Raw genomic sequence first — 14,948 nt, 5'->3', positions numbered from 1 at the left:
GACGTATCATCTACAAGTCAGGTGACAGCACTTTTGAACTCCAGAAGTAGATTCAAGTTTCTTGCAAAGCTTTGAAACCTGAAATCAAATATTCTCCAGGAATTAAAAAATAAATGTTAAAATAATTGCTCTCATTAATGACAAACCTCTTTTTAATTGGAAACATCTTCAGCAACGACTACTGGCTACACTATCTATATGGGAAATAGAAGGCAAATATTGTAACACTTCAGGTCCTCTTGAAAGTTTAGTTTATCATAAACTCTTTGTCAGATGAACCTTAGTTTTGATACAAAAAGGATTTTGTGCTTTCCTTAAACAATCCCAAATTAAAAAAAAAATTGCCAAAGTAAAATTATTCCATTCAGAAAACTAAAAACATGTTCACTGCAATCAAAATTATCCATGGAAAAAGAAGATCACTTTTTAACCACACATACCAGTAACACAGAAATTAAATCCTACCCTAGTGACACCAAGAAATGCTACTACTTTAAAGTTAACTAATTAAGCTTTGGTTCGTAGCTTTGAATGATATCTCTCCCTCTGGAAAGAGAAGATTCCCAGCTTCCTAGCAAAACAAACCCACACTTCTTCTAGGCATAGGGAGGCCCAAGAAAACAATGCATTTGCAGTTTTAAGGAAAAAAAATAACGTGTTTCTCAATCCATACATAGTCCTAACCACAATATCTGAACCTAAATCAATGAAAGCTCTGTTATTTACTTCAGGCAATAAAGTCTCAGAATCAACAATTCATTATTATCATTAACAGGCAATTCTGCATTCATTTTTACTATTAATATTAACACCTGATTTTTTAAACACTGGGAAGTATGCTCACACTAAACTTTCACTATGCTCATTGAACTTCATTACACATCCAACATGACCTGAGGACAAGACCTCCTTTTCCTGTATCTCAAAATGCATTATACTACTACAGTGTAGTACATAATATTGTACAACATCTATAACATATACAGGTATGTACGAGTGTGTGTTGTATTACACAGTACCACAACATTTTCTGTACAAAGATTTCTGAAATTGAGGTATATAGATATATGCATCCACGTAAATCCTAAGGCTGAGATTTTGCAATAATTTGATGTAAATTAACATTATTAATATCTAGTATCTCTCACAGACTTACTCATAATGATACCTTACCTGAGCTTCAGTATATTAAAGAACCTCCTTTGCCATAGCATCTGCAAAATGACAATATGGTATATATTGTACCTCTCAAGGGTCCATAAGCTGTGGCTAGCTAGCTTCAGTCTTGACTGGCCTGAGATCACTTCCAGTCCAAGATACTGTACAAACAGAACTATACAACATCTCACAGCGCAAACTGATGTCAGAAGAAAACTTGTATTTTCAAATAAAATTTTGACATCAATAGAAGTAGTTTAAACTGATTTCCTGATGTTTTAAAATACACAGTTTTTATGAAGGTTGTGATTAATGTTTGATACATGCAACTAGCACATCATACAGTAAAATGAGAGAAGAGGAAACAGAATGGTGTTTTAATGAAAACAAAAAACAGAAGATCTTTAACGAGGCAACCATTTCATGCTGTATTTATCTTTTGAAGAACATCATTCCTCCACATCCAAAGCCACAAACAAAAAAAAAAAAATAAAAGAAACAGGCAACATTTTTCTTCTCCCTCCTACCCACCACCCTAACCACCCAGTAGAATGCGTTACACAAGATAGTATATTCTGACCGCCACCTAACACCAACCTGCATCCAGATGCAGTATCATCATTTTGGATCAATTTTAACTGTTATATATTCCATCTCCTCCACCCTTACCCATGGTCAACACAGATACTCAGACCTAGAGCCCTCACTTCTGAAGGTCATTTGAGAATCCATACTTGACCTAGAACAAAGGAGAAGTCTTTCCGACTCATCTGTGTACCTTCTTGCCCAGAGCTGCTCCCCTGCATTCACTGTTCGAGGCTTCAGAGACAGCGTTTCAAATTTCACATAGGTCTCTTTTGCAAGGTCAGCTTCCTTTGCAGTTTTCGGTTTCACATGAAGTTTTAAAACTTTGTAGAGCAAGAAAAAAATCAAAGGTAAAACAACCACACAGGCTGCACTGCTGGCCCATATCAGAATAGAAAACTGAGAGCTGCTTTCATCATTTAACCCATCAGTGGAGAAAACAATGCACTGCTCTTTTGTAGGTGGCACTCCTTTGGGTGAGACACATGCCATATATTGCGTACTAGGTTGCAAACCATCAATTGTGACTCTATTTTTGCTAGAATCAGTGCTCAGAGGCAACATATCTTTCTCACCATACTTTGAGTACAACACAGTCACTGCAGAGTTGCTTGTAGCGTTGACAGTTTTCCAAGTTAAGGTCACTCTCTCATCAGTTTCACTGATCACCCTTAAGTTCTTTACAGTGACATTTTGCTCACCCATACCTGCTGTATTCAGTGAAGTCTCCTCATCTTTCATGCTTATCTCCCCAGTCTGCTTTGCCCCCTCACCTTTCTTGCTTATCTCTCCCACCTGCTTTTTTTTCCCATTTGTCATTGCCTTTGAATTTTTCTTTCCATCGAACAGGGGCCTGGATTGCTTCTTGTCACTAAACCTGCTGCTCGTTGATCTTTCAGTGCTAACAAGTGCTGTGGTGGTTGGTGTGGTGGGAAGAGGTGTGGTTGTCCTCTCAGGCTCCTGCTTGGATTCCTCCTGAGTGGTATTCTGACTCTCTGCCTCTTGTCTCCTTCCATACTTTTGTGGTGACACGGTTGTAGTAACTACACCAACCACCGTGACAGTGACAGCAGCTTCTGACATTCCTGCTAAGTTCTTGGCTTTACATCTGTATTCTCCCGCGTCCTTGTATGAAATCCCTGTCAAGCTTATTATGGACCATCTGACACCCTCTCCAGGTGTTTCTTGAATTACTACAAGAAAATGCAAGAGTAAAACATTATAAAAGGGTACTAAAGTAAACATTATTAGACTACTTCTTCCCTGAAGTTATTTCTGCCAGAAGAAGTGACATGTATTAAACTTAAACACAAACAAACAAACCAAAACCAACAAACCAACCAATAATTAAAAAAACCCCAACCACTCACACACACAAAACCACACAAAACCACTCCCCACCCTCAACTATGGAACTCCCTGCCTTATTATATCATTGCAGAAAAGTGTTTAGCTTGGGTTATATTGGAATTTAATATCTGGAGGAATTACAATATAATTTACAGCTTCACTAAGTAAAACAAAACCACAAAAAGAGAAATCAAATGTCTTCAAGCTGCTAAATCACTAGGAAGTACAAGTCTCACTGACTTCAAGTGACACTATAAAAACTTGCCATTTGAAATATTTTTGGAAATTATTTTCGTCTTACGATATTTCGGTACTTTGGACTATTACTTTCTTCAGACCTATGATTTAAGCTAACTGCTAACTACTTGACACTAGCAAGAAAATTTCTTTGTATTTATTACTGCAGAAACATCTATCATAGCAGCTAGGATGATATCAGACAATCACAGCCTCTTTAGGATTCAAGTTAGATGTTGCAAATAAACAATAAACATTTGTAAATAACATATACAACACGATTTTGGAAGATCATATGTTTACAAAGCTGAGTTTTAGGTGGCTCTGTTAGGGCCTCCCTAGTTTTTAAACATGAACACTTTGAACCAAAATGGAGACTCCAGTTATGAATTCTCCTTTCTGCTTTCCAGCTTCTGAGTTAGGGCCCAGCTATCCCAACCTCCACTTTCCTTTATCCTGCCCTCACTTCATCCATTTCCCCGCTCCACGCACAGTGTATTACAGACCACATCCAGAATCAGAACAGTGTGTTGAACCTCTTCAGACCTAGAGCTAGACAAAGAATTTCATAACAGCTGTTGCACAGATACGATTGCCAACTTGGTGCAACACCTGGCCCATTGTTATTCATTATAATAATCTCAAAGTACAAGCAACCCAACAATTTCAGGCTCTCCCATTTCCTATAAAAGAGCAATTATACCTGTGTAGTTCACTGGTATATTGTCTGACCTAGTCCAAGTGAGTTGCGGTGTTGGGTACCCAGTTGCATCGCAGCGTAGCAGAACGTTGCTTCCCAGCGGGGAAGTGATTTTTGTTGCCGATGTCATCACAGATGGTTTAAGACACTGCTCTAACTCAGCTCTCTGGAACAAGATTCCTGCCAGGCTCTCAGGTCCACTACATGAAACCAATGGATCGAGAAGTATAACTGAGTTGTCCACAATTTTGGAAAATTCTATTAGCTTTGAAATGCGACAGTCACAAAACCATGGGTTGTCCTGCAAACCTGAAGCAGGGAGGGAAGAGGGGAAAGAAAAAAAAATAATAAAACAATGTTATCAGGCAATATTTGGATATTGTGATTGTACTCGGTGGGTTTCATATGTCATCCTGTGATAAAGGAGAATGATGGACTTATTCTGAGTTAATCTTTTCTCTTTTGCAGAGGTGAAGAAGAACAGTATGAATGTTTATTAAGCTAAATGTTTTATTCACAGAAGTTTACAGGAACATAGTAATATACTGGCACTACCTCTGCTTAACTTTGCTGTTTATCTAGGAAAAAACACTTTGAAAAGATGTCTTAAGACTGATGATACATTTTCACCTGCCTGTGCCTTCTGGAATGACAGGTTCTCAGGGCTATTGCATCCTGTCACTCTGCCTCTAGTCCTTTTGGCTCCTACAGTTTGATCTTGTCAGGCCCTCTTTTCCAGTGCTTGCAAAGAACATGATGATTTAAGGGTTTAGAGCACACACCAACATTATACTAATATTAAAAGAAAAAAAAAAAAATTAAACACCTGCTAATACTGCTCAGTGCGCATTTTTAGGAAGTATCACAACAGCTAATGGAAAAATTCTGCTTTTTGTTCAGGATGAAACCTGTAGATGAAAGACTACACGAATAATTAACTACTGCTTCCTTTTATCACCTGAGCAAGATTAGGTTATTTTAAGCACAATGGCAGTGATTGGTTAAAACTGTGGTAAACCCCAATTAATCCCCACTCTTTAAAACAAGACTTGACCTGAAGAGATTCCATGACTTTTACATCACAATCCAATTTCACTCTTTCCAGACACAAGAGATTTTACATCTATTCACTACTTATTGCCAGCTGGACCAGAGAAGGAAAAATCAAGGAAACTGTATCAGCAACTGCTTTTCTTTAAAACACAAACAATCTTTTTTTTAAGAAAAAGATTTTTTAAAGTTTTAAAAAACTACACTTCAAAATACATTATTTTTCCCTGTGAGCTTCATACATATATTCACAAGCAAAAGAGATACCATCCAATATGATCAAGTGGCAGGGCACGAACTCTGGGTCCACAGTGTTAACCAGGACTGATTTGCAGCATTGATGGGGCTTCTGTCCCACATCCCAGGCAGCAGATTCTCCTTTACATTGAACGCTACTCAAAATATTTCTTCTGCGACCTTTTTGCATCCCACAAGCTTTACTGCAGGAAAGGATGAGTTCTATTATTGTTTCTAATGCTAATAATAGCACTCAAAGGTCTTTCAAATAGAATCATTTAGGTTGGAAAAGACCTTTAAGATCATTGAGTCCAACCGTAAACTAACACTGCCAAGTCTGCCTCTAAACCATGTCCCTAAGTGCCACATCTACATGTCTTTTAAACACCTCCAGGGATGGTAACTTAACCACTTCTCTAAGCAACCTGTTCCAACGCTTAGTAAGCCCTTCTGTGAAGAAATTATTCCTAATATGTATATAAATACAGGGCTTTCATATTCATTCTGTGTCCCAAATAAGACCCACAGTTGTTACAATAAGTATCAGAAATCAACAAAAGAGAAGGAATGATGAAATAAAGATGGACAGTCCTTAGATTGGGTGGTTGTTTAGTACAGTCTGGGACACAGGTCTTGACCACCTTGGATCATTCTGAAGGCCTGGTTTCAGCTTCAGAAGAAAGCTATAGTCCCAAAAGACTCCGTGTTTTAGTGCAAATAAAGAGTTATTTCAATTAGTCACCTCATCTCCTCCATCTATCATGCTTCCCAGTGGAACTAGCCAGAGAAGCAGGACTTATGTAAATACATATAATATATACAGCTACAGGAGTTCCTTCCATGCCTCAACAGCTCATCCCTTTTATTTACCTGTGTCTTGCCATTATTTGACAGCATTCACATTATTTTTAGTAAACTTGCACAGCCATTATAAGTCATCAAGTTGTGTGAATTCCCAAAATGGAAAGATGAAAGCACTATTGAGTTGGTAGCACAGATAAAACACTGAATTTGGTTATTCTTCAGTTAGCTATTGAAGAAAACAGAAATGGGAATGTTTAACCTAGTTTCCAAACTACAAAGGGCATTATGAAATCTAACAGCTTGTGTTAACAAGATGGTAAAAGTGAGAACAAACGCAAGAAAGAATAAAGAAAAGGTTTAAAAAAAAAATTAAAATTAAGAAAGCAGAAAAAAAATGAGGAATGTTAATAAAGGAACAAGATGGAATCCCCTCAGGAAAATAATTTCCTCAGAAGAGAAAATAAAAATAATGGTAAGTTTCCAATGGCATGTGTATCTCATGGAACACCAAGTGTTTATAAATTCTGGATTCTTTTGTAGAAATATTAAGGCAGCTTGTTGACCTGAGAAAGAAATACTAACCGAGCAAAACAAATGTTGATAAATACTTATGCATTGCAAAGACCAATGCCATACATTTTAACATTAAATATGGACTATAAATTGCTCTAAAAAAATCTTTATTTAATATTTACAATATTTTAAATTTAATCTCACACATTTATATGTATGCTTGTGTGTACAATGGCAAATATATGTATATGTGTGTCTGTGCATGCACATTTTTTGCAGTCTTCTGAGTAAGCAGGGCTTCCCCATGCTGTGTCAATATGGACTTTAGCATTCAAATAGCTACCAGCAAAACTTCCTTTGTAAATCAGTAACCAGTCTCTGACCATAACTTGTATAATATACTGCTTTTCAGTTGCTATGAAATAATAGTATGTGAAATATTCAAGTTTTTGACCTATGAAAATGTCCACAGCTTGGGCCAACCTACTCAAGGCTCTCTTCCAATGGAAGCTACAAAATTTTTGACCCATGGTTCTACACAGTAAAGCACACTTCCCATACTGTGTCCCAGTGTTTCCTACATACAGTATTTCCTAGGAAGCAATTTCAGGAAAAGCAGGATCTACCCAATGGCCCAGCATAACAGCTGGGAGCCTGATGGACCTGCAGCATTTCACATTTTTGGCACCTCTACATGCAACAGAGGCAGGAGCTCATCTAACTGCCACTCTGTCACATCCTGGATTCTTCTGTTCCTCTCAGTGACTCACTAGATGCAATTTTCCATATGGAAAATGCTACTGCCATCACTCACATCAGAAATTTCAATCTCTTCACAGCAGCCAATGCTGAAACTTAGTTGTGATTTGTATCAAAAGGTTAAGCTCTAGCTCCAGACGTAACCAAGAGAGGGCCATATGAACTCACACACTGGTCCCTCGATTGTTTCCACTGCTTAATTGTCAGCTAACTCCACAGCTTTGTTTTGAACTGTTCAAAGGGCACTTCCCAAGACAAAGTCAGACATGGCTCCAGGGACAGTTCACACTCCCTGAAAGGCTTACGGATGAGACCACACCAAGGATGACTCTATTCTGTTCTTCCCCAACATAAGTGCAGCAGACTTTTAATCTCCAAACTATCCTGCACGTCTATCAGCCCATCAGGCACGCAACACACACTTGCTAGTTTGTATTAGAAGAGCACAACTCTATGGGTTGCAAGGCAATTCGAACTGAAGAAAAAACATCCCCATCCATACATTTACATTTTAAAGTCACTGCAGTATCCCATAGATCCCATAGAAAACTAAGGGCTAAATCTTACAAAGTGTGGAACAGGCTGTCAGCTTCAAAGAGAGCTGGCCCTAAACTGTGTGGATGAGAGCCAGAGTAAGCCACTTGGCTGTAGTGCCAGGAATAATTCCCTGAACATCTTTCATTTAGCATAGTGTCCACACAGAGGAACATCATATAGTGGGAAGTAATAAAAAACCCCAAACCCTTAAGTACAGACATTATTAACTGGAATTACGAGATGATAACCTGCCAGTCCCCTGGCAAAAGTAGTCCATGGCTCTGCCAAGAGTCCTTAAATTACACATAGGGAACCTGAACTTTCTCTTACATGCAGCTTTCTTGATGCTTAATCAAGACACTGAAGAAAAAATTGCCTCCCGGTGTTCAAAAATACATATGCAGTTGGAGGCTTTGCTGTTGTTGAGCTTGTTAATTAAATATGAGTGACAATCTTGTTTTGCCAGAACCAGGAGAGAAGGCAGCACAAGCCATAATTGCTTACATTAAGTAGAATCTGACTGCTGTTTTCCTGACTAGACAAAAACAGCATTTAATTGCTCTGGGTTCCAGTATCTAGCAGAGCTCTGGCTGCAGTTACCAGTCCATGTAGGCACGTGGTCAGGCTGAACGCTGCCACAGAGAATAGCTGGAGCACACAGGACACTCTTGAGCATCAAAGCTCAAAATTGTGGGCATCACACTTCAAGAGAAAGCTTTCTTTTAAAACCCAAAGGAGTGCAAAGGAAACCAGTAACTATGGTAGAAAATTAAAAGAAAAAAACCCAAACCTCACAGTCTATAAGAAACTGGTGAAAGAAATGGTGTGATTAGTTAAGATGGCAAACAGGGAAAATGTATGGAAGGTTACTATAAGAGATGGTAATTAGTTTTCCTGTATGTCCATTCCATGTAGGGCAAGAGGTAATCAGCTTAGTTTGCAGTAAGGGAGATTGAGGTTAGATATTAAGAGAAACTTTCTCACTATCCTGATAGATAAGCACTGGAAGAGGTTATCGCAGAAGGCTCTGGAATGGTCTGGCTGTGGGCTTTAAGAATTGTACTGACTTAACCAGAAGAGTTTAGTCTAGTTGTATCTGCATCTCAGCAGGTTAGAGGCCTTTTCAAAATCTGTCCTGATCACCTACTTCTGTGATCCTTATCTCCACCAAAGAGGAGGAGGAGACTATCTATGGGATATGCTTCCCCTCTCTCAGACTCCAGCAATCCCAGCAGAGACCAGAGGGGGGTCAGAGAGGAAGCGATGCCACAGAGCACATCTTGTTCCTGCCATTCTAAACCAACATGTCCTATGGCTGGAGCATTATAGAGACATCTCAACTCCTAGGTCATCTTTCTAGGCTGATAGTTTCTATCATCCATTCATTCCTGAAAAACAGCTGCTTTGGAATCATCCATCAACAGTAATCTAAGGATGAGCCTCTGTGTGTGTGGCAGAACTACAGCTTTGCAAGCTCCAGTAATATAGATACTAAAACTAACATTTAGTGGAAAATAAGCAAGCTTGTCAAAATAACCCATGACACAAAGAGCACTGCACTTCCTAATCTCCAGAGGAAAGGGATGTTTTCTTATTCACTGTAGAGTTTCTATTATAGAAAGCACTGTCTGTCTTCTTTGGGATATACTCATCAGAAGGCTATGATGTCAATGAAAGAAAATTCAGCTAATTATTCACAGCTTACCTAAGGCAGATTTACTCAACACAGCGCAATGAAAGTACTACCTGGCATTTTGCATTCTCAGATCCAAATCTACAATGACCACACATAGCCTCCCTCAGCATGCAACATTAAAAAGAAAAGGAAGGTGCTGTTTGAACCCAGTGTGTGTTCCTCTCTGGAGATCTGTGTTCCAAACCATTTATAATTCATAAATGAAAACGATCCAAGGTCATATCCCAAGTCTCTAGAGAACTCAGTGCTGTGTGTGTGTGGTTTGGGGTTTTTTTGGTGGGTTTGGGGTTGTTTTTGTTTGTTTCATTTGGGTTGTTTTGTTTTAAGTGGTGAAGGCTACGTAAGACAAGGAAACCAAATAACCTCTGGCACTCCCACACAAGATCATCAGGAGGATTAGATCTAGCATAGTCAGCTCCTACTTTGCTGCCTCCTGTAGCCTTCAGTGTGAGGGCAGTGAAAGGGGTATGGAGCTGGACTTACTTTTACAGCCTTTTTTTTTTTTATCCCAAATAAACAAAGATCCTGTTAATGCTGAAAACTTACAGTTACCATGCACGTGAAGAACTTGTTCAGCCTACTTACTTGTATTAAGTTATTTATATACAATCTCACCTGAGTTAGAGTTTCAAATTGCAGCTTCTGCTGTGAAACAAAGCAGATGAACAAATGAACACTGAATAGTGGGAGTTTAGATCAAGACATTGGAAATACTGGGCAGTACAATGCAGGACAGATCTTTACTAAACTGTGTCCCTACGAACCTCTTCTATACATCTTTTAAGCACCTCCAGGGATGGTGACTCCACCACTTCCTTGGGCAGCCTGTTCCAGGGCTTGACAACCATTTCCAGGAAGAAATCTTTCCTAATATCCAATCTGAACCTTCCCTGGTGCAACTTGAGGCCATTTCCTCTTGTTTTGTTACTTGGGAGAAGAGCCCAACCCCGTCCATGCTCCAACCTCCTTTCAGGCAGTTGCAGACAGCGATAAGCTCTCCCCTCAGCTCCCTCAGCTGCTTCTCATCACACTTGTGCTCCAGACCCCTCACCAGCTTTGTCACCTCCTCTGCACTCTCTCCAGCACCTCGATGTCTTTCTTGTAGTGCGGGGCCCAAAACTGAACACAGAATTTGAGGTGCAGTCTCACCAGTGCTGAGTACAGGTGGACGATCACTTCTCCAGTTCTGCTTGCCACACTAGTTCTGATACAAGCCAGGATGCTGGTGGCCTTTTTGGCCACCTGGGCACATTGCTGGCTCATGTTCAGCCGCTGTCAGTCAACACCCCCAGATCCCTCTCTGCTAGGCACTTTTCAGCCACTCTTCCCTAAGCCTGTAGTGCTGCCTGGGGTTGTTGTGACCCAAGTGCAGGACCTGATTCTTGACCTTGTCAAACCTCAGACAACTGGCCTCAACCCATCAATCTGGTCTGTCCAGATCCCTCTGTATGGCCATCCTACCCTCCAGCAGATCAACACTCCCACTCAGCTTGGTGTCATCTGCAAACTTACTGAGGGTGCACTCAGTCTCCTCATCCAGATCATTGATACAGATATTAAACTGAAAGGGCCCCAATACTGAGCCCTGGGGAGCTTATACATAAACAGCGATAGAAGTCAACACTATTGGTAGAGCTGTTCCAGCCATGTTGTGAGACTGCAGAAGAGAAAGGGGTCACCTGCAAGACGATGAAGTAGAAAGAAATTATACAATAAAGCACAAAATCACAAACAGAGCTGATGTGATAGCATACTAGAGAGATAGAATAAAATTATGAAAAAAAAAAACCAAAACAACAAAATCAGTCTTGCCAAACTATTCTTAAATACTGACCTTAAACACTACAAAAAGTACTGTGAAGTTGGAGGGATCAGATTCCCATTCTTTCTCTCATATTCAACATGTAAATTGGGAAAAACTTGAGGCTAGTCAGTCAGCTTTAGAGCAATGCACGGTCAACAGGAGTCATAGGGAGAGCTGAGTTGCCCTCTTTTGAGCCACCAACACTCCCTGCAGCACTGTGTTCCAGGACAGGCTTCAAATGATCATCAACTGTAGCTACTCATTTGGCTTGTGAGCCACTGAAAAAAACCAGATGCAAATGGACATGCTTGCTGTTGCAACCACATACAGGGATGAAGGAAATGTCATAAGAAACACATTTTTTTGAAGTCCTGCATTTATATGGACGTGGAATACTCAATATGGCCTGCAAACCAGAATCTCACAGATTTTACTTCAGTTTTATGAGCTTGAGATAACAACATAAATGGGGCTCACAATCGTAATTTTAAATTTTTCTGTCACCAACAGAAAATAAATAAATAGTCACAGAGCAAAACATTAGACTGACCTGGATAAAACCTACTCTCCTGAATCTCAGGCTGGTCCCCCGCCTGCTCTCACTCGCAATTTAACTTTTAGTTACATTTCAATAAGGAATGAGACAGGCTGTTTAACGTACCCAAAATGACTCTCTGGGTTGCCAGAATGTCTGTGTTCTTGGACGGGACAGCTTCTGAGAAGGGAGGCCAAATGTCCATCAAGTCTGATGGCAAGGTGGTCAGCTTGTTGCTGGATATGTCCAGGTAGGTGAGGTTTCTCAGGTACCGGCCAGCATCAGCGGGAATGCTGGTCACTTTATTGTTGTGTAAGTCAAGAATCCGTAGGTTGGGCATCTCTGCCAGTGATTCCCAGGGGAAAGTTGAGAGCAGATTACCATCCAGCCGTAGCTCATGCAGTTGTTTCAGATTATAGAAACTGCTGATATCAATGTTGGCTACACAGTTGTAAGTCACCCACAGGTATTTGAGATCTACTAGGTAGTAAAAGGCTTCAGTTGGAATCCTTCGTATCACAGTTTTCTCTATACGAAGTTTTACAGTATCCACAGGAACGTTTACAGGGATCTCATACATGTCAGGATCATTACAGAGCACAGACCTAGGAAAAAAATATATATATTTACAGAACTAAAAAAAAGGAGACAGATACCAGCATTTCTTTATCAGAAATTTGTATTTCAGATTTAAATTCAAATGCTATTACTTTCTGCAACACTGTTAGCAGAATAAAGAAAGTCAAATCAAGACCAGGCAGTCCTCTGCATTTAAAAATTGAAGACAAATGTGAGTTTCTAAACAGAAAAGTAATACAAAATAGCAATTATACTTTCACATGTAATCCAGATTAGTTTTATTCTAAGGCATGTAAGCACCATCTTCTGTCTATAATTCTACTGACAACAGAAAAACAGATGCCATTGTATAAGGAACAATACATGAATGTATCTCAAGTGGGAACTGCATGCCATCTGTTTTACTAAAATTTATAATATTGGATTACTAATTTCTAATTTTTCTGCATGATGAAGATTCAAAGTATTTGCCATTTGCCTATATTTACCTTTCAGAATAGACTGAAAATTGAAAATGTTAGCATATTTCTCTAAAGGAGAGCTTACTAGCCCTCTTTCTGATGTCTACGTAGAAATGACCTGTTTTTTAGAGGTGCTAAAAACCTTCTGCTCCTGTCAATTTCAGTGAAATGCGACTTCTCATCATTTTCAAGAATCAGTATGTTTCCATGTCTTTGGAGTACATTGTTTGCATATATTGGCTTGAAGATTCCCCTCCCCTCATAAGCCTGTCTTTAATTTTCTTAATTCTTCTTTTATTTTACTTCCTCCTTATGCAGCTTTATAGTAGATATTTTGTGACAATAAGTAGCAATGACAAACAGTCTCTTGCAAAATTGACATCACAATACCCAGATCATCAAATTTCAAATTAACCTCTTTACCTCGTATGATTTTCCTGCAGATTAAAAAAGAATAAACTATTCTATTTACTTATACCAGAATCGCCTTACTGTAGACAACTACTTGGTAGAAATAGAAAGGACATTACAATAGTAGGAAAACCATGGAGCAGAAAGAAATTGCCTTCTGCAAAACCTGAAGATTTAGAGTAGCTATTTGCTAAGTACAAAGCCATAATCACCATCTGCTCCTATTCAGGAACACTGCTAGCCATATAACACAAATATAAAATACACCTTTATTTCAACTATGCTAGAACTAATTTGCAACGCATGAAAATGTTATTTCAAATGTCTTCAACCCTTTTCCTTATAAATTGCGTTGTATAACAAATAATAAAATACATACCTTGTTCCAGTGCCATCGCTTCTGCCATGGTAAACACAAGTGCATTGTGAAGGACAAAAACCACACACTTCTTCAAAAAAGCTCATTAGGAGGTAGATGTAAATAAAGAGATACATGGCTTCCTCCCAGCAGAACTGATATGAAAAAATTTTGGAAACTTTATTCCTAGGCACTCATGTGCAGTGTGCTACGAATGTGAATGTAGACATCCATTTAGTAACAGCAGATTACATCAGATTAGCCGAGATCTATAGTTGCTTAACCTTCAAATGTATCCTGAAAGGGATCAGTTAAACCAGCTCATTCTTTATTCTACCAGAAGAACACACTCTGTTTAAACTCAAACCCAGCATGTTTCAAGGCTATTTTAATAGGTAGTTTGTAGGGTTAGTATGTAATAAAATATCTCTTTGCTCCTTCTAAGGGGCAGTGTGTTAGTTACTGTCCATAAAGCATTCCAAGGCTCCTGAAGGAAATCTAGTACAGCGTGAGGAATGCAGCATGGCATTTTCTTTAATATTTACAAATTAATAGAAAGTCTAGATTCCAGAGCTTTTAAAAAGCCCTGTAAAAACAAGTTTTTAGGGAAAAAAAGAAGTGGATTTCAAATAAGTTACACACTGCAAAGCCAGACTTCAGATGCATGCATTCATAATAATAGAAGATATTTATTCTCAAAATCTGAGAACCATCAAGAGTGCATATACTACCATTCATAAATAGATCTATACACAGTCATCTCTTCCATTCTGAACAAATCCACTGTTCATGTCAACAAAAGTATTTTTAAAAATTACACGACAGACCTATATAACCATGAGATTGATTTAGAAATTATGAGAAATGACCATAAATATTTACTCAGTTTTATGTGCCTCCCAGGTGTCAAGCTTTAGGGTGCATTTTGTCTCATTTTCAGGATTTGCTGTGCAGTCACAAGCACTAGAACCACACTACTACTAAATCCATTTGTTTGTGTGAGCCAAAACTTTAAAAATACATTAAATATCCTGAAACTCCTTCAAAATCCTAAAAGCCGAAAATAGGTTCTATAGGGTTTGACTAGGTATTTTGATACCTTAACATATTCACAAAAACAGAACTTTGCAAAGCATATCAACTTGTACGCTTCGTATAGAAATATATTCACACA

At 38.9% G+C, this 14,948-nt stretch overlaps 1 protein-coding gene across 1 annotated transcript; it reads right to left on the bottom strand.

The window, feature by feature from the left end:
• Nucleotides 1–1,833: 1,833 nt before the first annotated feature.
• LRIT3 (leucine rich repeat, Ig-like and transmembrane domains 3) lies at nt 1,834–13,911 on the bottom strand (the record flags this gene model as incomplete). The annotated part of the gene is made up of 4 exons (XM_082051019.1): nt 1,834–2,936; nt 4,034–4,339; nt 12,092–12,570; nt 13,796–13,911. The coding sequence occupies 4 exons, from the start codon at nt 13,909–13,911 to the stop codon at nt 1,834–1,836; spliced, it is 2,004 nt and encodes a 667-aa protein (XP_081907145.1).
• Between the last annotated feature and the right edge of the window lie 1,037 nt (nt 13,912–14,948).

The sequence above is a fragment of the Streptopelia decaocto genome (assembly GCF_964273445.1).
Source record: "Streptopelia decaocto genome assembly, chromosome: 4".
NCBI lineage: Eukaryota > Metazoa > Chordata > Aves > Columbiformes > Columbidae > Streptopelia > Streptopelia decaocto.
This window is presented reverse-complemented; position numbering and strand designations above follow the sequence as displayed.